At 34.1% G+C, this 18666-nt stretch overlaps 1 protein-coding gene across 2 annotated transcripts in view; it reads left to right on the top strand.

The window, feature by feature from the left end:
- Positions 1–18666, top strand: part of LOC143239100 (glutamate-gated chloride channel-like) — a 180243-nt gene that overhangs the window by 147300 nt on the left and 14277 nt on the right. For both annotated transcript variants that reach the window (XM_076479926.1, XM_076479935.1), the window contains exons 4-5: positions 14455–14522; positions 16670–16893. In XM_076479926.1, coding sequence (XP_076336041.1) covers positions 14455–14522; positions 16670–16893 — 292 coding nt within the window. The remainder of the gene's footprint in view (positions 1–14454; positions 14523–16669; positions 16894–18666) is intronic.

Below are 18666 nucleotides of genomic sequence, written 5' to 3'. Positions count from 1 at the left end.
TGATTCCACTGACACATAATGTTTCTATGTCAGGTGGTTTAATGATTCCACTGATACATTATGTTTCTATGTCAGATGGTTTAATGATTCCACTGATACATTATGTTTCTATGTCAGGTGGTTTAATGATTCCACTGATACATTATGTTTCTATGTCAGGTGGTTTAATGATTCCACTGATACTTTATGTTTCTATGTCAGGTGGTTTAATGATTCCACTGATACTTTATGTTTCTATGTCAGGTGGTTTAATGATTCCACTGATACATTATCTTTTTATCTCAGTAATTCATGTATTCTTAACTTTTATATATTCATATAAAAGTAGTTTTAATGTATTGAAGATGTCTGTGAACAACCACAGCTTTCATAGTAACTAAAGTTTTCTTTCGCACCAAACGTTTTTTTATCAATATTTGAGTAATTGCATCCACAGATTTCAGTAGATTTTGAAGTACATATATGATCAGAAACTAGAGATGAACTTATCTGCCTCAACTTTGCGTCTCAAACTGCATAAAATAATTTTTAGAAAATGAAGTAATTTCGGTTTTCATGCAAATTTTAAATTAAAGTTTATCATTCGAGTGACGTTCAGCGATTTCGTTATACATGTATATATTTAGTTAACACAAACGTTATTAACTTAAAGTACACATGTAGGACAGGTTGTTACATTCGTTTGTTTGTTTTTTTTAATTTCGCGCATAGCTACTTGAGGGCTATCTGCGCTAGCCGTCCCTAATTTTGCAGTGTAAGACTAGAGGGAAGGCAGCTAGTCATAACCACCCACCGCCAACTCTTGGGCTATTTTTTTACCAACGAATAGTGGGATTGATCGTAATATTATAACGCCCCCACGGCTGAAATGGCGAGCATGTTTTGTGCGACCGGGATTCGAACCCGCGACCCTCAGATTACGAGTCGAACGCCTTAACCCAGCTGGCCGTGCCGGGCCTGATTACATTCGTACAGTTACGACAAAGGATTCACAACACAGTATCAGAGAATGTACTTTTATTCGCCCATCTAAACTGGTAAAAAATCGTGTTTTGTTCAATACGTGTTAGTTTGATTAACTTGTTTTTGTTTTCACGTTGTTCGTGCAAAACGACAACTGATAACGACTTTTATTCAAGGTTTGTGATAAGAGAATATTACGATAAAAACTTGAGTAAATCATGTTTCCTCTCGTACTTTTGTTCAAACGTAGAATATCATTAATTAGCTATCTGCGCTGTTTCCATGACTGGTATCATAACCACAATCTTTTTTAAGCCCTCACACTCGACATAGGTCCGGCGTGGCGAAGCGTGTTAAGGCGTTCGACTCGTAATCCGAGAGTTGCGGGTTCGAACCCCTGTCGCACCAAACATACTAGCCCTTTCAGCCGTGGCGGCGTTATAATGTGGCGTTCAATCTCACAATTCTTTGGTAAAAGAGTAGCCCAAGAATTGGCGGTGAGTGGTGATGACTAACTGCCTTCCCTCTAGTTTTACACTGCTAAATTAGGGACGGCTAGCGCAGATAGCCCTCGAGTAGCTTTGCGCGAAATTCTAAACAAACAAACAAGCACATTCGTCGTTCGACCACAAAATGTGTAGATCGTACAAAAGTAACGAGAAAAATCGTTCAAATTTATTTTTGCTACGAAATCATTTATTTTAAGATTTGACAAATTTTCATGTTTTACCATAAATAAAAATTGGATAATTCGTATCGATTTTTGTTTTCACTTAACTGGATATTTCCACATCATTGTAGACCTGAAATTTTGTTACGGGTAAAATAAAAATGTAATTTATTTTTAAAATATGAGTAAAATATCTTGTATTTTGGTTTCTAGATATGGTAATGTTCATTACTGTGTTTAAACATCAGAGATTTATTATATAATAAATGGTCTAATTCTTTTAAGCCTTCTCCTGTTCAAGGTACCTTACCTTTTCTTGTTTTAAGCAATAGTTATCAACTATTACGACTTTTTTTCTTTTTAAGAGTGATTGATAGTACATGCAAATAAGGCCTAACATTTTTCATTAAAAGAAATGGGTCCGCGTATCCTTTGGTCGTTGCAACGTATACATGGTGTACTTCTTAAACGTGGAATTAAGATTCCAGCATACTATATGTCTGCGCTTGTCTTTTGTGATGTATGGTTACTATCCGTGAGAGGAGAATGTAGGGTTAAGTGTGGGAACTGACAGCCGGTTTTCACGGAATCGATCTACCAAAGTAGGAACGCGTGGCAGCTTGCTTTGACGTAAAGTTCCAAGTGTGCATACCATTATGAGTACCATAAGCAAACCACCACGACACGGTATGCGGTCTGAGCATACGACGTGTCTTCATTTTCAGTTTATGAGATAGGGAATTGGCTTGTCTCAAGATTGCTTGCTAATTATCAGAACACCTGCCACAGTTTCTGTGACAACGTCAAAAGAAAAAAAGAAAGTAGAAGGGAAAACTTCGGTGTATAAGAATCTCAACAGCCTAATAACATAAATGATTGTTTGGTTTTCACACTCCCATGTTTTATGTTAGTAAAATTAAAAGGACAAGTCCGAGTTCGTTGTTCCTCGAATAAAAGAAAAATTATTGAAAATAGGTTTATAAATGGGTTTATATTTGTGCATAACATACTTACACGCGAGGTTATTTACCATGATGGGCCCGGCATGGCCAAGTGTGTTAAGGCGTTAAACTCGTAATCCGAGGGTCGTTGGTTCGAATCCCTGTCACACCAAACATGCTCGCCCTTTCAGCCGTGGGGGCGTTATAATGTGACGGTCAACCCCACTATTCGTTGGTAAAAGAGTAGCCAAAGAGTTGGTGGTGGGTGGTAATGACTAGTTGCCTTCCCTCCAGTCTTACACTGCTAAATTAGGGACGGCTAGCGCAGATAGCCGTGAAGTAGCTTTGAGCGAAATTCACAACAAACAAACTAACAATTTACAATGATCACCCAAATCAGCAATTAGTTTGCAGAAGAACAGAAGCAATGTATTCATTCACAACCTTCGATGTAAAAGTAAAGCCATTTATTTGTGTTTACATAATATTTCTTTACTTCGAAATTTCTGTTTCAAAACAAATTATCTGTGATTCCTAGTTCAAAACAAATATGGCATGTTCATAAAGTCTATGATTCCCGTTTTAATACAAATATCACATGCTCAGAAGGTCTATGATTCCCGGTTTAATACAAATATCACATGTTCAGAAGGTCTATGATTCCCGGTTTAATACAAATATCACATATTCAGAAAGTCTATGATTCCCGGTTTAATATAAATATCACATGCTCAGAAGGTCTATGATTCCCGGTTTAATACAAATATCACATATTCAGAAAGTCTATGATTCCCGGTTTAATACAAATATCACATGTTCAGAAGGTCTATGATTCCCGGTTTAATACAAATATCACATGTTCAGAAGGTCTATGATTCCCGGTTTAATACAAACATCACATGTTCAGAAAGTCTATGATTCCCGGTTTAATACAAATATCACATGTTCAGAAGGTCTATGATTCCCGGTTTAATACAAATATCACATATTCAGAAAGTCTATGATTCCCGGTTTAATATAAATATCACATGCTCAGAAGGTCTATGATTCCCGGTTTAATACAAATATCACATATTCAGAAAGTCTATGATTCCCGGTTTAATACAAATATCACATGTTCAGAAGGTCTATGATTCCCGGTTTAATACAAATATCACATGTTCAGAAGGTCTATGATTCCCGGTTTAATACAAACATCACATGTTCAGAAAGTCTATGATTCCCGGTTTAATACAAACATCACATGTTCAGAAAGTCTATGATTCCCGGTTTAATACAAATATCACATGTTCAGAAGGTCTATGATTCCCGGTTTAATACAAATATCACATATTCAGAAAGTCTATGATTCCCGGTTTAATATAAATATCACATGCTCAGAAGGTCTATGATTCCCGGTTTAATACAAATATCACATATTCAGAAAGTCTATGATTCCCGGTTTAATACAAATATCACATGTTCAGAAGGTCTATGATTCCCGGTTTAATACAAATATCACATGTTCAGAAGGTCTATGATTCCCGGTTTAATACAAACATCACATGTTCAGAAAGTCTATGATTCCCGGTTTAATACAAATATCACATGTTCAGAAGGTCTATGATTCCCGGTTTAATACAAATATCACATGTTCAGAAGGTCTATGATTCCCGGTTTAATACAAATATCACATATTCAGAAAGTCTATGATTCCCGGTTTAATACAAATATCACATGCTCAGAAGGTTTATGATTCCTGGTTTAATACAAATATCACATATTCAGAAAGTCTATGATTCCCGGTTTAATACAAATATCACATGTTCAGAAGGTCTATGATTCCCGGTTTAATACAAATATCACATATTCAGAAAGTCTATGATTCCCAGTTTAATACAAATATCACATATTCAGAAAGTCTATGATTCCCGGTTTAATACAAATATCACATGTTTCGAAGGTCTATGGTTCCCGGTTTAATACAAATATCATATGTTCAGCAGGTCTTTGATTCCAGGTTTAATACAAATGTCGTATGTTCAGCAGGTCTTTGATTCCAGGTTTAATACAAATGTCGTATGTTCAGCAGATCTATGATTCGCAGTCATTTTTAACTACCTGGTTTGAGCACAGTGTGTTTTAAGAAGTAAATTATGTGTATAAGGTATTCACATGTCTTCCTTACTCAAATTAAACACTTCTATACCAAGTGTACGAGCTTGGCCAGGTTGTTAGCAAGCAGAGCTGCTGGTCGTAAGGTACAAGGTTGACGCCTTGAGGTCGGTGATTCCGCTCAGAGCTTCATATGTAGGTCTATTATAAGAGTTAAGTCGACCTTCTTATTCTGAGTCTTTGTCGTGGGAGATTTTGCGATCCCTGTTATTAATAGTTCAAAATAGAGACGATGATATAAGCTTTCAGGGGCCTCTGGCCTCACCGCTTAGCACATGCGCATAAAGTGAGGGTTCGATTCGCCAGTTTCAATGTCTACCAGTTCATGAAAGTTCCACATGCGTTTAGTTGAAATAAAGAGTTCGTCAGTGTGTCAGTGGTTAATTTTCTTGCGGATTACAACTAACAGTGGCCGTATTTCTTCATCAGCCGCTATGGAGACTATAGGACCCTCCTGAATTATGAAACATTATAATAATTCCACAGCAAACAGATGTACAAAGTCAAACAAAAGGGGCCTCTACATTGTCGGTTTAACAAGGAGTATCAAAGACATAAATTTAAAAAAAAGAATAAAATAATGGAAAGATGTGAGAGGGAACGAATAAGTCGAGAGAAGCGAACGAAGATAGAACAAAGATAAACTAAAATGAAGCAGCTGGTGCATATAATTAGCATTATTTCAATTATCGTAATTAAATTAATTGTATGGAACGCAAAAACAATAGCTTATGGGTGAGAATTATATGTGACTTTTATTGTAACTCCCATCTTCGGATTCGTTAGAAATCACGAAACGGTAATTTTCTTTATTGATTGCGTTGATGATGTGAACGTTTCTGATATATCTAAAACTCAGTTGTTAACAACATTAACGTTTCTGATATATTTAAAACTCAGTTGTTAACAACGTTAACGTTTCTGATATATTTAAAACTCAGTTGTTTGTTTTGTTTTGGAATTTCGCACAAAGCTACTCGAGGGCTATGTGTGCTAGCCGTCCCTAATGTAGTAGTGTAAGACTAGAGGGAAGGCAGCTATTCATCACCACCCACCGCCAACTCTTGCGCTACTCTTTTACCAACGAATAGTGGGATTGACCTTCCCATTATAACGCCCTCACGGCTGAAAGGGCGAGCATGTTTGGTGCGACGGGGATTCGAACCCGCGACCCTCAGATTAAAAGAAAAAGTAATCCATGGATTTTTTTTTTCGCAAAACAAACTAAATCGAGTTAAGTTTTTGAAAAAATTGGAATAATCGTATGCAAGGTTTTACGGAAAAGCACAGAATCTCAGAGATTCCAGAACTATATAGACTGAAAAGATAATATTGCTTTTTGTCAAGTAAGAGTTTACAATGCATTAAACCCTTGTTTGCGCTATTTTTAACTCCTGTAATAACATGAGTATTATTAAACACATTGTAAATTCAATATGAGAAATGTTATGTAAATCAGCTTACGCTATTTGAACAACGTTTTAATGGCACATTTAATCCATTTTTAAAAAGTTCTTTGGCATTTGATGTGTATATTTAAAGTTGTTTTTGGTTACGAACATGATTACATCTCTTCATATTTCTTGAAAAAGTTTAAAGTTCAAAGATCTCTCGTGACCATTTTAAAATTTAATTTCGTTTTTCCAAGTGTTTATTTGTAAAAGCAGAATGCATCAAATGTAAATATTAATAATAATAAAAAAATATTTTTTTCTATGCCGGTGTACTTCACAATTAAAGTCAGCATGGAAGAAGATGGAACCAGTCTTTCGACTTGTGTTATTTGAATAACTCCATAAGAACTTTGTATACATTTGTATAGAACAGTGTTACCAACGCTAAGCAACGAGGATCATGTTTAAAAATTTAAAACATTCTTAGTAACTGTATTTCATTCTCTCATCTGAGTAATGTTACCTTTGCTCAACTTCTCCCTACTGTAGATCTGAATATGGCGTAGATTAAATAATATAAATTAGTTTACCTTTATATCATTTTCTATGTTCAACTTCCACTGTGTCGTGTTCCAGGTCCATCTCTAGACCAGCAGTGCCACTTCCTATCTCCTTAACATGTTAAAGAGATAATAAATGTAACTTGGATAAGATGTGGTTATACACATTAACGTTCACCAGATGCAAAGAAAGTTGTTAGATACACCACCGAATATTCAGGCAACAGCCATATTAATTTAACAATCATCAGAAATAAAGATAATACCCTCGGAATACCGTGTTTTATTTATCTAGATAATACATTCAGAATTCCACCTTTTATATATTCAGACAGTGCACGCGTAATTCCAACTTTTATTTATCCAAAACAAAACATTTGAAATTTCACTTTTTATTTATCCGGACAAGACAAGAAGAATTCCGTGTTTTATTTATCCAAAACAATGCGCTAAGAATTCCACTTTTATTTCAGACAAAAACGCCCTCTAGTGGCATAGCGTTATGTCTGTGGACTTCCAACGTTAGAAACTTGATTTCGATAACCTTGGTGGGCAGAGCACAGATGGCCAATTGTGTGGCATTGTGCTTAATTACAAGCAAACAAATCAGACAAAAAATTTCCAGATTCGGAATTCCTTGTTTTATCCATGAAAAAAAAAAAAAATAAACCGGAAACTCATCTTTTATTTGGTTTTAATTAAAGTGAACTAACAAACTTTTCCCTGGTTCCATTGCCATGACAAAAGTAGAACGATTGGGATCATATTTTATGGTAGAAATTAAAATTGTAGGGGGTAGTTCATAAGCATGGAACATGAATTAAACATATCTATAGAACCCCCCCCCCCCTAAAAAAATGAACTCCATTCATGTCGATATTAATTGGATTATAAAAAATAGAATGCTAATCTACCAGAATGATTACATTTCTAGCAAGGTAATCGCTGCTTCTGAGACACTTGGAAGTGTTTCATATCGACTGAAACTTAATCTAATAACCGACTCCATTTAACGAAACGGTTGAAGGACTTTTGATTGAATGTACATGTTAGATGTATGCGTTTTTCGCATAAAATATTTTTTACCGATATATTTTTCCAGGTTCAATGTAAATTGAATATTCAAACATTCAAGAAGATTATACGCTATATTTGATTCAGAAATGAGCTGTGTTTCCTTGTATGTTCCTTTTATTATTTTTTTATTAAAAGTCCTTCAGCGAGCAGTTTAGTTGCCTAAAACCAAAATAGCTCGTTACATTTAAGAAAGTATACAACTAAACAGAGGCTACGAGGGCTTACGTAACAATTTTAGGCTTCTATGTTTATATTGTAGAGAATAATCTATGGTTTAAACTCAGTAATATTGTTACAGTATATTTTATATCTCGTTTAAAATTAATAATGTTTACTCGATATTTTTTCAAATAAAAATACGAATAAGAAACTCGAAGTTGTTTTGAATATTACATAATTCACATTTTAAAGACTATAAACATTTTGTTTTTTTAGCGATATTCAAATGATAAAATGATAAACGTATGAAAGGTTTTATTAGCGTATATTTTATATTATTATTGTTATTTATATTTTGATAATTGAATCCAAGAAATAAAAAAAGTATTTTTAAGTTTTCAAAAAATAATTTAAATAATAAAAATAAGTGTATTTTGGGTAACACGCATTTCTCTATTCTAATCTTTGAAGTTTCAAAATGTCGACAAGAAATAACTTTTATAATAGTTACTGACACAGAAACAACATCTGTTGTGGATAAGGCACTTGACTCCTAATCTGAGGGTCGCGGGTTCGAATCCCCGTCGCACAAAACATGCTCGCCCTTTCAGCCGTGAGGGCGTTATAATATGACGGTCAATCCCACTATTCATTGGTAAAAGAGTAGCGCAAGAGTTGGTGGTGGGTGGTGGTAACTAGCTGCCTTCCCTCTAGTGTTACACTGCTAAATTAGGGACGACTAGCGCAGATAGCCATCGTGTAGCTCTACGCGAAATTCAAAACAAACCAAACCAAACACAGTGAAAACATTAATATAACATGTTTATGGTGTCGCGCTGAGATATTAATATATCAACACAAATCTCGATTGTCTCTGATCATATTCACATTTGTTCCAGTTGTTGTAGAATATACTTTATAAAAAAATGTAGCATTATTGAATAGTGTAATATTTTAAGTAAGAACTTTCAGTATACCCTAGACTGAGGGTTAAAATTCACGTTAAAACAAATTCATGCAAAGTTTTAACTTTTCAAATGAAATAAAAATTGCTTAGCTTTATGTTCGATCCGTTCAGTAAACTCCTAAGTTGAGGGTTGTTTTCCAAACGAAAGTAACTGAAAATTATGACAAAATCAAAATGGAGTTTGAATTTTTCCAGCAGTTAAAAGCTCTATGAGTTGAAAAAACTAAATAACAAATCATAATGGAAGCAAAATAAAAGTGTGTGTAATATTAAAAGTTTGGTTAGTTGTAGAGATCTAGTCAAAACTAAGAAGAGTTATTACTCTTACTACGTCTTTCAAAGAGAAAAATGACAAAATTGCTCGCTAGGTAAAGAAAGATAAACGCAATCGAACATGAGGTATGCGTTCCGTTATTTTCAACAGTCTCTGTTGTAAGACTAAATAAATTTTCTTTCGTGTGGCTCAGCGGTAAAATCCGCGGGCTCTTGCCACTAAGAACCGAGTTCAGATACTAGTGGTGGGCACAGTACACATAGCCCATTTATATGTTGTTGTTTTTTTACTTTACTACAAACAAACAAATTCCGTCTTGCTAATATTATGTGGTACAGTTTCAGATGGATTTTATCACACAAAATAGAATATTTCAGGTTTTACTGATGATAGAATAGTTTGCTTGCACATCATAGTTGCATAGTGTATTTTTTTCCTAACTTATAAAATGGATGAAGAGAATTATTAAATAATATGCAAAGAACACAGTAACTGAAAAGAAAACAACACAGAACAAAACAGTATAACTTTACGACACAAGAGACTTCTGGTATATTTAGCTCAGAATATCAGTTTAAAGAGAGAAATGAATACATTTAAATTTGTGGATTTAGAATGTATTTACTTAACGACAAATATGTTCAATTATTCTCCATTCGTGAGCATACATTAACATAATTAAATATGAAGACGCATATAGGAGTCATAAATACAGAGTAAAATCAACTAGATCATGAATTTATTACTGGTAAAAAAGAAACATTTTCACAGAAAAAGACAAAACGAAAGCAATTACATTGTTGAATTTTGATTTTCAAAGAACATTATGTTTTAGTCTTAATATTACCATACAGTTTATCAATGAACAGTTGTGAAATATTCCTCCACAGATTCTGGTTTATTAGAGGTCTTCACTGGGTTACCACTGGATCTTCTCAGTTTTCATATAAATCTTTACAGCATCAAGATGGCCCGGCATGGCCAAGCGTGTTAATCTGAGGGTCGCGGGTTCGCGTCCCGGTCGCGCCAAACATGCTCGCCCTCCCAGCCGTGGGGGCGTTATAATGTGACGGTCAATCCCACTATTCGTTGGTAAAAGAGTAGCCCAAGAGTTGGCGGTGGGTGGTGATGACTAGCTGCCTTTCCTCTAGTCTTACACTGCTAAATTAGTGACGGCTTGCACAGATAGCCCTTGAGTAGCTTTGTGCGAAATTGAAAAAACAAACAAACAAGCATCAAGATTCTTCATACCGAAACTACATAACCAGTCCTGGCAATGATGCAGTAATAAAACCACACAACTGTTAGTAGTGGGCTAACAATACTATTACTAGTAGACTAACACCACTGTTAGTAGTGGGCTAACACTACTGTTAGTAGTGGGCTAACAATACTATTACTAGTAGACTAACACCACTGTTAGTAGTGAACCAACACCATTGTTTGTAGTGGCTTAACACTGTTGTGGGTTACTTTTTCTGAATGGTTAGATAAGAACCAATCAGAGTATGAACTATCAGCATATAACTGTACTTTGGTCCAGCTGTGTATATGTGGATGTTACACTTACTTAGTGGTTGTACAAGAACCATTTAAACTGTAAACTGCCAACAAAACGCTGCATATTTCTAAATAATTTTTGTTGTATTATACATTTTGTGACAAAACTTAAACTTTAACAGACTGTTGTCAAAACATCTTGGACACGAGCATGCGTAGTTTGCTTTTGCGGTTAATACAATTAATTTGATGCATGTCATTTGGAATTATAGCTAGGTAAACCACACGAGTTTCATGCTAATAAACCTACATCTCCGTGTGTCAATTACTTCTTCGCTAGAAACGAGAAGGTACTTTTATTTTTAAACTTCCAATTGAAATATCTAAAAGCACAAGACGAACTTTACATTTAATTATTTGCATGCTGATAGGCGAGTGCCTCGTAGCCGTCTTGTTATAAGTTTACTATCTTTGTTCTTTGTAAAAAGCTTTGTTTAACCTTCTATATTTCCATAAATTTCCATTATCTACTAAATCGATTTCATTCGATTTTTCTTTCTTCCGCGTTGAACAATGCGTCATGCTCTTAAAACGTTATATTATGACGTAAGCAGCTGAACTCGATGTTGTGCGCTTGTAATTAAAAATATCATTTCATAAGACCGATTATCCAGGTTCTGGCTTGGCACTGGAACTGCTTCTTTCATATTCGATCATCCTCGTTTCGATTGACGCCATTACGGACTGTTTCACAACAACGCAGTTTCTAGTAAACTGAGAACAATGAAGGCAATTGTAGACAAAAACAAGAAAACTTAGACTAAACTTTCAACATACTTTCTACTGTACGTCAGCTTCCAATACCGTGTTAAACAGACCAGAGACAAAGCCGTGTTTGAGCTGCATCTCTAACTCGAGACTTTGTGAAGTGCGTGACAAAGAATAACTGTTGTGATCCCAGTTTCTTCCGCCATCTTCCTCGTGAAAACAGCCGTTCGTTTCGACTTGTGGCTTCTTTTGTGTTTGGTTGCTTGGTTGTTGTTTTTTTTTAGAATTTCGCGAAAACGCCACACGAGAGCTAACTGCGCTAGTCGTCCCTAACTTTTAATCTATAATCCCGATAGTTATTAAAACTTTAGAACTAGCAAGAGAAATCTGTTGCGGTGTTTATAAAATGACTTTCCATTCACAAACAGGATAATGTACGTTTAGCGTGAGCATTCTACTTTGGTTAAAAATTGCAGACCAAACGCCAAATATCTTAGTTTCTTCATTTTTTTCCGTTTATTTTTGCATTAATAACGCAACATTTGTCTTTAAACTTTAATTTTTGACACGTTTCTCTGGATTGCTATTTTGATACTTACGAAAGAATTTGCAGTTTCCGTGTAAAAAAGAAGTCAAACTGCAGATATGATATTTAATATGGAAAGGCGTATAACGCATCTTTAAGTCCCTCAATTACTTAGCCAGAGGCCTTCTCCAATATGATCTGGAAATCCCAACCGATGTATTCTCTGTGTTGAAAATAACGTGTTATTAAGTGAATTTAGAAGTTCCATATTTTTATTTTTAATAATTATATGTATTTTTATCTATATTGAATACGAACTTGTTTGGTTGGCGTTGTTTTTTTTCTTAGTATCTCCAGTAAAGCTGCGTCTTGTTCTATTTATATAGTATCCATAGAAACCATGACATTGCTGAAAAGTTATTTTAGAAAATGTAGTCTTGAAAGCGTTTAGTGAAGTAAATATTACATACGTTATATCAATACATGAATACAAACTTGTCTGTTTGACGTTGTTTTTATTAGTTTTTCTAGTAAAAGTGCGTCTTGTTCTATTTATATAGTATCCATGGAAACCATGACATTATTGAAGAGATCTTTACAGCATCTCGTGTAGTGAGTGCTTAGTGTAGAAAATATACGTAATCCATGAAATTGCGCCATGAAAATAAGTTCGAAGAGATAACATGATAAATGCACACACTGTTTGATTACGTTTAAAATAACTGTCTACGGCATATATTACCCCTGACGTCTATCGTAATTTATCATACATTTAGAATACACGTAATACAGAATACACGGACATGTACGTGGTGGTACTTGAAAATCAGTCCTTCGCTAAACACTGCATGAACTGAAACACGAGGAATTTTGAATACCCCGGGAGTATGCAGGTAAAAATACATGATACATATTTGAACAGCTTGTCAGGTTAGCTGTTCTGGGAGATCCAGTAGCTAGCATTACATAGCACGTTATTCCATTCACGTGTTCCTTTGTCTTATGTCTATTTGGTTTGAGTATAAACAATCACATGAATAACTAGGTCCAGCAATTTCTATCATGAAAGAGAAAACTAGGGTTAATACCGCATACTTATTATGTCCATTTGTTAGTTTAAAGAAATGTATTTTATTTTGTTTTAAATTGTTCTACAATATTCTTCCCCATGAAAAACATTTCTCAAAGACACTGATAAGGTAATATTTAAATATTCAAATCAGTAAAATAGGGTATTGATGTCGAACAATATAAGTTTTATTCTTCGGTTTTTCTTTCTTGTGATAACTAAGTATATTTTAAGGACGGTCTGACATTTTACTAATAGCGAATAGCTAAAGTTCTTGTGGTTTGTTTGTTTTTGAATTTCGCGCAAAGCTACACGAGGGCTCTCTGCGTTAGCCGCCCTTAATCTAGTAGTGTAAGACTAGAGGGAAGGCAGATAGTCATCACCACCCACCGCCAACTCTTGGGCTACTTTTTACCAGTGAATAGTGGTATTGACCGTTACATATAATACCCCCACGGCTGAAAGAGCGAGCATGTTTGGCGCAACGGGGAAGTCCTCGTGGATTAAGACACAACGAAAGGTGTTTTTTCTAAAATATAAGTTTCTTTTATTGGTAAGAAACAATTATAATGATAAATTAACACAATAAATTAGATAATGAAAAACACTGTTCGACAGCATTTGGTTTTCAGAAGTCTTAATACCTATAATAATAAATGTAAGACAATTTTGCCATCTTCAGCAAACAACAAAGTAAAACACTATCTGTGTGAATCCTTGATGTTATTTAATGCTGTTGTGTTCCTTAATACTGATTAATATATATCTGTGAATCCTTAATGCTATTTGGTATTTGTGTATATATTAATATTTCTCAATAATTTTGTGTGGATGTCTTAATGTCACTTGATAACTGTGTGGATTTGAACGTTACTTAATACCGTTGTGGATCCTATTGTTACTTAATATATATATGGTCCATTAATGTTGATCTATATATGCCTGAATTATTAATATTATTCCGTATCTGTGTAGATTTTAATGTTAATTAACTTTATCAGGAATGTTCTAGTTATATAGGTATTGAGGGAACATTCGCGTCATTTTGTACTAACATACATTTTTCTGACACCTCAACTGAATATCCAACATCGTTTATGTTTTTAATATACTCTTTTTCTACATATAATATTCAATGCGAGTTATGTTAGGCTTAATTGCTTTTAAAATTCAGATAACAGAATTTCCAATAAATACAACAGACCCCTATAAAACTGTTTTACCAACAGTGTAAGAGTGCATTGTAAAAACGACACTTATAAAGGGGCAAGAGATTACGTTAGGTATTGATATCTCAGGCTTTTTATAATTCGTTCCTTTGACCATCTGGACGAACAAAAGAAGTAAGTAACAGCACTTTTGTTGCACATTCCAAACATAGTCGTACGTAGAGACATCTGTGTGTTAGGACTCAGGTTCTATTTCTTTACAGATGGTCCAGCCAACGTAAAGGTCAACATTTACATTCGGAGTATCAGTAAAATTGATGACGTAGTTATGGTAAGTTCTCTCTTTTCTTTCCAACTAACCTGTTGTGTATTTTTTCTTGATGTTGGTTTTTTTTTTTATTCTTTTGAATTTCATTCTTCACATCAGACGTAAGCTTAGATCTTTCGATAAAAGTCAAAGCAAATTGCAAAAACTAAGTTAAATATCGCATTGTGTCACCGCTGATAGCTTGATGACACTGCTTTGCGTCAGCTTCAACGTATAACAGTTTGTTTGTTTATTTTTTGATTTCTTGCAAAGCTACTCGAGAGCTATCTGCGCTATCCGTCCCTAATTTTTGCAGTGTAAAACTAGAGGGAAGGCAGCTAGTCCTCACCACCCCCCGCCAACTCTTGGGCTACTCTTTTACCAACGAATAGTGGGATTAACCGTCACATAATAACTCCCCCACGGCTGAAAGGGCGAGCATGTTTGGTGTAACAGTGTATAACAGTTACTCGTGGATTTGTTCATGTCATTTACTTAATACAACGAAACTCTGATTCTATTCATCTGACCTGTACAAGTAAACAACCACGTATTTTTTCTTGAGATAATGTGGGTAGGTCGTTAAGACGAAATGTCATAACAGCTTGTACATGTTAAATATTAAGCTAATCTTTCTCTGCAAAGTAAACCTCACCTATTTATCATAAGTGTATATTCAACTTCTTCCTAAACTTACCTTTTTTATTCACGTTGTTGAAAATCAGGTTTCGATACCCATGTACCTTAACGATTAAACAAGTAACAAAATCCTACCAACGAACCATATATTGAATCCTAACAAATATAATTTTACACATATCCTACTTTTATTAAGTTTTTTCTTCTGGTTTTGGATTAGTTCACCTAGAATGTATATAATATAAAGATTGATTAATTAATTAGTTACTAAAACACCATTTTTATTTTTATTGTATACTTCCTACACTGGAGTTTGATTTTTTATTGTATACTTCCTACACTAGAGTTTGATTTTTTATTGTATACTTCCTACACTAGAGTTTGATTTTTTATTGTATACTTCCTACACTAGAGTTTGATTTTTTATTGTATACTTCCTACACTAGAGTTTGATTTTTTATTGTATACTTCCTACACTGGAGTTTGATTTTTTATTGTATACTTCCTACACTAGAGTTTGATTTTTTATTGTATACTTCCTACACTAGAGTTTGATTTTTTATTGTATACTTCCTACACTAGAGTTTGATTTTTTATTGTATACTTCCTACACTGGAGTTTGATTTTTTATTGTATACTTCCTACACTGGAGTTTGATTTTTTATTGTATACTTCCTACACTGGAGTTTGATTTTTTATTGTATACTTCCTACACTGAAGTTTGATTCATAACACATTTTAATTTAATGGATAAAGTTGGCGTTATATCGAACTTTAATAAAAAGTATACATGTATACATGTTAATCGTTGACTTGTGTGTTGAAGCGATAGTTTAGTGTCTTTATAAAGGTTTTCTAGTGTTTCAAAATATACTAAATAAAGTGTTATTTTCTGCGTTTATACTACAACCAGTGTATAAATATAAACTTATTATATGAAGCAAAACTCTTTAAATATTAATAGTAATCTTTCTTTAATTTGTTTCCCATCACCGGTTCTGTATTATGATAATTTTTTGAGCGATGGGGAACCCTAACTTTGCAGCTCCCGGTCTTATGTTTATAGTAGATGATAAATCTTTATTACTTCTTTATTGAAAATTGTACTAACAGTATCGATTGAATGTTTAATATATGAAATTTTATTATTTTTTCTAAATTTTAGTCTTTATTATTATACTTTTATTGTATAGAATGTTTGCATTGCTACCTTAATATGTGAATTTAAGACTAAACTGCGTAAGTCTAAGAGGAACGAAGGTTTTGAGCTATTATTTGGATTACGGCCGAAAATACATTTAACATCCAGCGCACCCTGTTGTTTAAATAATACTTTCTAATCTTTATAAGTAAAATTGCAAGTAGCATACACTTAATTAACGGTACTCAGTAGTAAGGTGATTGTTGTTTTCGTTCTAAGTAGGTATCCTGCTTCTATTGGAAGCTAATGTTAGCCATCAGCTACTGTTTGGTTGAATAGCGAACCCTAACTCATTACCTCCTAGGATTTCAATGTAATCTATTTTCGGCAGGAATACAGTGTCCAGATGACATTCAGAGAAAGCTGGCGTGACGAGAGACTCATGTTTGACGACATGGGCGGCCAGATGACTTATCTGACCTTGACAGATCCAGACAAAATCTGGAAACCTGATTTATTCTTTGCCAATGAGAAAGAAGGTCACTTCCATAAGATCATTATGCCTAATGTTCTTCTTCGTATTTATCCTAACGGAAAAGTATTGTACAGTATACGGTAAGTGTGTTGTTACTTGTATCTGAAAAGTGCTTGTAAGTCCATTTATAAAAGTAATATTACTTGTAGCTTTCAAATCGTGAAATCACTTAATCCAGTTCCTGGTTATACAAAAATGCGTAGTTTCTCTACAGTGATTCATTGTTATTTCCTTATTATATGAATATTCTACCATTGTTATTCACTTATTATAAAATATCCTACCATTGTTATTCACTTATTATATAAATATCCTACCATTGTAATTTCCTTATTATATAAATATCCTACCATTGTTATTCACTTATTATATGAATATCCTACCATTGTGATTCACTTATTATATAAATATCCTACCATTGTTATTTCCTTATTATATGAATATTCTACCATTGTTATTCACTTATCATATAAATATTCTACCATTGTTATTTCCTTATTATATGAATATCCTACAATTGTTATTCACTTATTATGTGAATATCCTCCCATTGTTATTTCTTTATTTATAAATATCCTACCATTGTTATTTCCTTATTATATAAATATCCTACCATTATTATTCACTAACTCCATAAATATCCGACAATGTTGTAAAATGATTTGATTTTTAACAAACATTTGTCACTTAGATGAAGATACAAACTGAACTGTTCTAAGTTCCTGACTCCTTGTTTGTCCAAACATTATTAGAAACAATAATTCTCATGTCTTCCTTTCTTTCAGTTTGCAATAGACTCCTATCTTAGAACATAGATGATTGTTATGACGTCAGTAGTTTATGTTCTAAAGCTGTGTCTGTGATTCCATTTGTAATATATTTTTACTAATTGTATATAAGTATGCTCTAACACAAATATGCTTTCGTTTTCTTACCAGTCGTATGTACTTCAAAATAAGCATAATCCACAAAATCCCTCTTTTCAGTAGTGTATAAATCCTATTTGTATTTATGACGCCGATTTTATGGCATAGATGGTAGGATATACACAATAAATTAGTTTACTGCGATACAGGTAAAGCCAAATAAATTGAAGGTTGTTCATTACGTCATCCTCATTAATCAGAAGTTGCATAGCAGGGGAACAACTTGATTGATTGTTTAATTTAGAGTAAAGACACATAGGCTATTTACTGCGTTTATCGCTGGAGATCGAGTACCATATTTTAGCGTTGGCTGACTGTTTATTTTAGAGTAAACACGTATTAGGCTATTTACTGCGTCCGTCGCGGAGGAATCGAACACCATATTCTAGCGTTGGTTGACTGTTTATTTTAGAGTAAACACATATTAGGCTATTTACTGCGTCCGTCGCGGGGGGGTCGAGTACCATATTCTAGCGTTGGTTGACTGTTTATTTTAGAGTAAACACATATTAGGCTATTTACTGCGTCCGTCGTGGGGGGGATCGATCGAGTACCATATTTTAGCGTTGGTTGACTGTTTATTTTAGAGTAAAGTCATATCAGGCTATTTACTGCGTTCGTCGCGGGGGGGGATCGAGTACCATATTCTAGCGTTGGTTAACTGTTTATTTTAGAGTAAACACATATTAGGCTATTTACTGTGTCCGTCGCGAGGAGTAAACACACATTAGGCTATTTACTGTGTCCGTCGCGAGGGATCGAACACCATATTTTAGCGTTGTAAGACACTAAACTTACCTTTGTTCACTTCAAGAAACTGCTAAAAAAAACATTTTAAAACCAAATAATACGAGGTCTTTTATGATAAAATTCATTAAAATTTCCATATAGTATACATGACTTATTTACTGAACAATTAGAGCTGGT

The sequence above is a fragment of the Tachypleus tridentatus genome, chromosome 2, assembly GCF_004210375.1.
Source record: "Tachypleus tridentatus isolate NWPU-2018 chromosome 2, ASM421037v1, whole genome shotgun sequence".
NCBI lineage: Eukaryota > Metazoa > Arthropoda > Merostomata > Xiphosura > Limulidae > Tachypleus > Tachypleus tridentatus.
The sequence above is the reverse complement of the archived record's forward strand: the minus strand, read 5'-3'. Positions and strand labels throughout refer to the sequence as shown.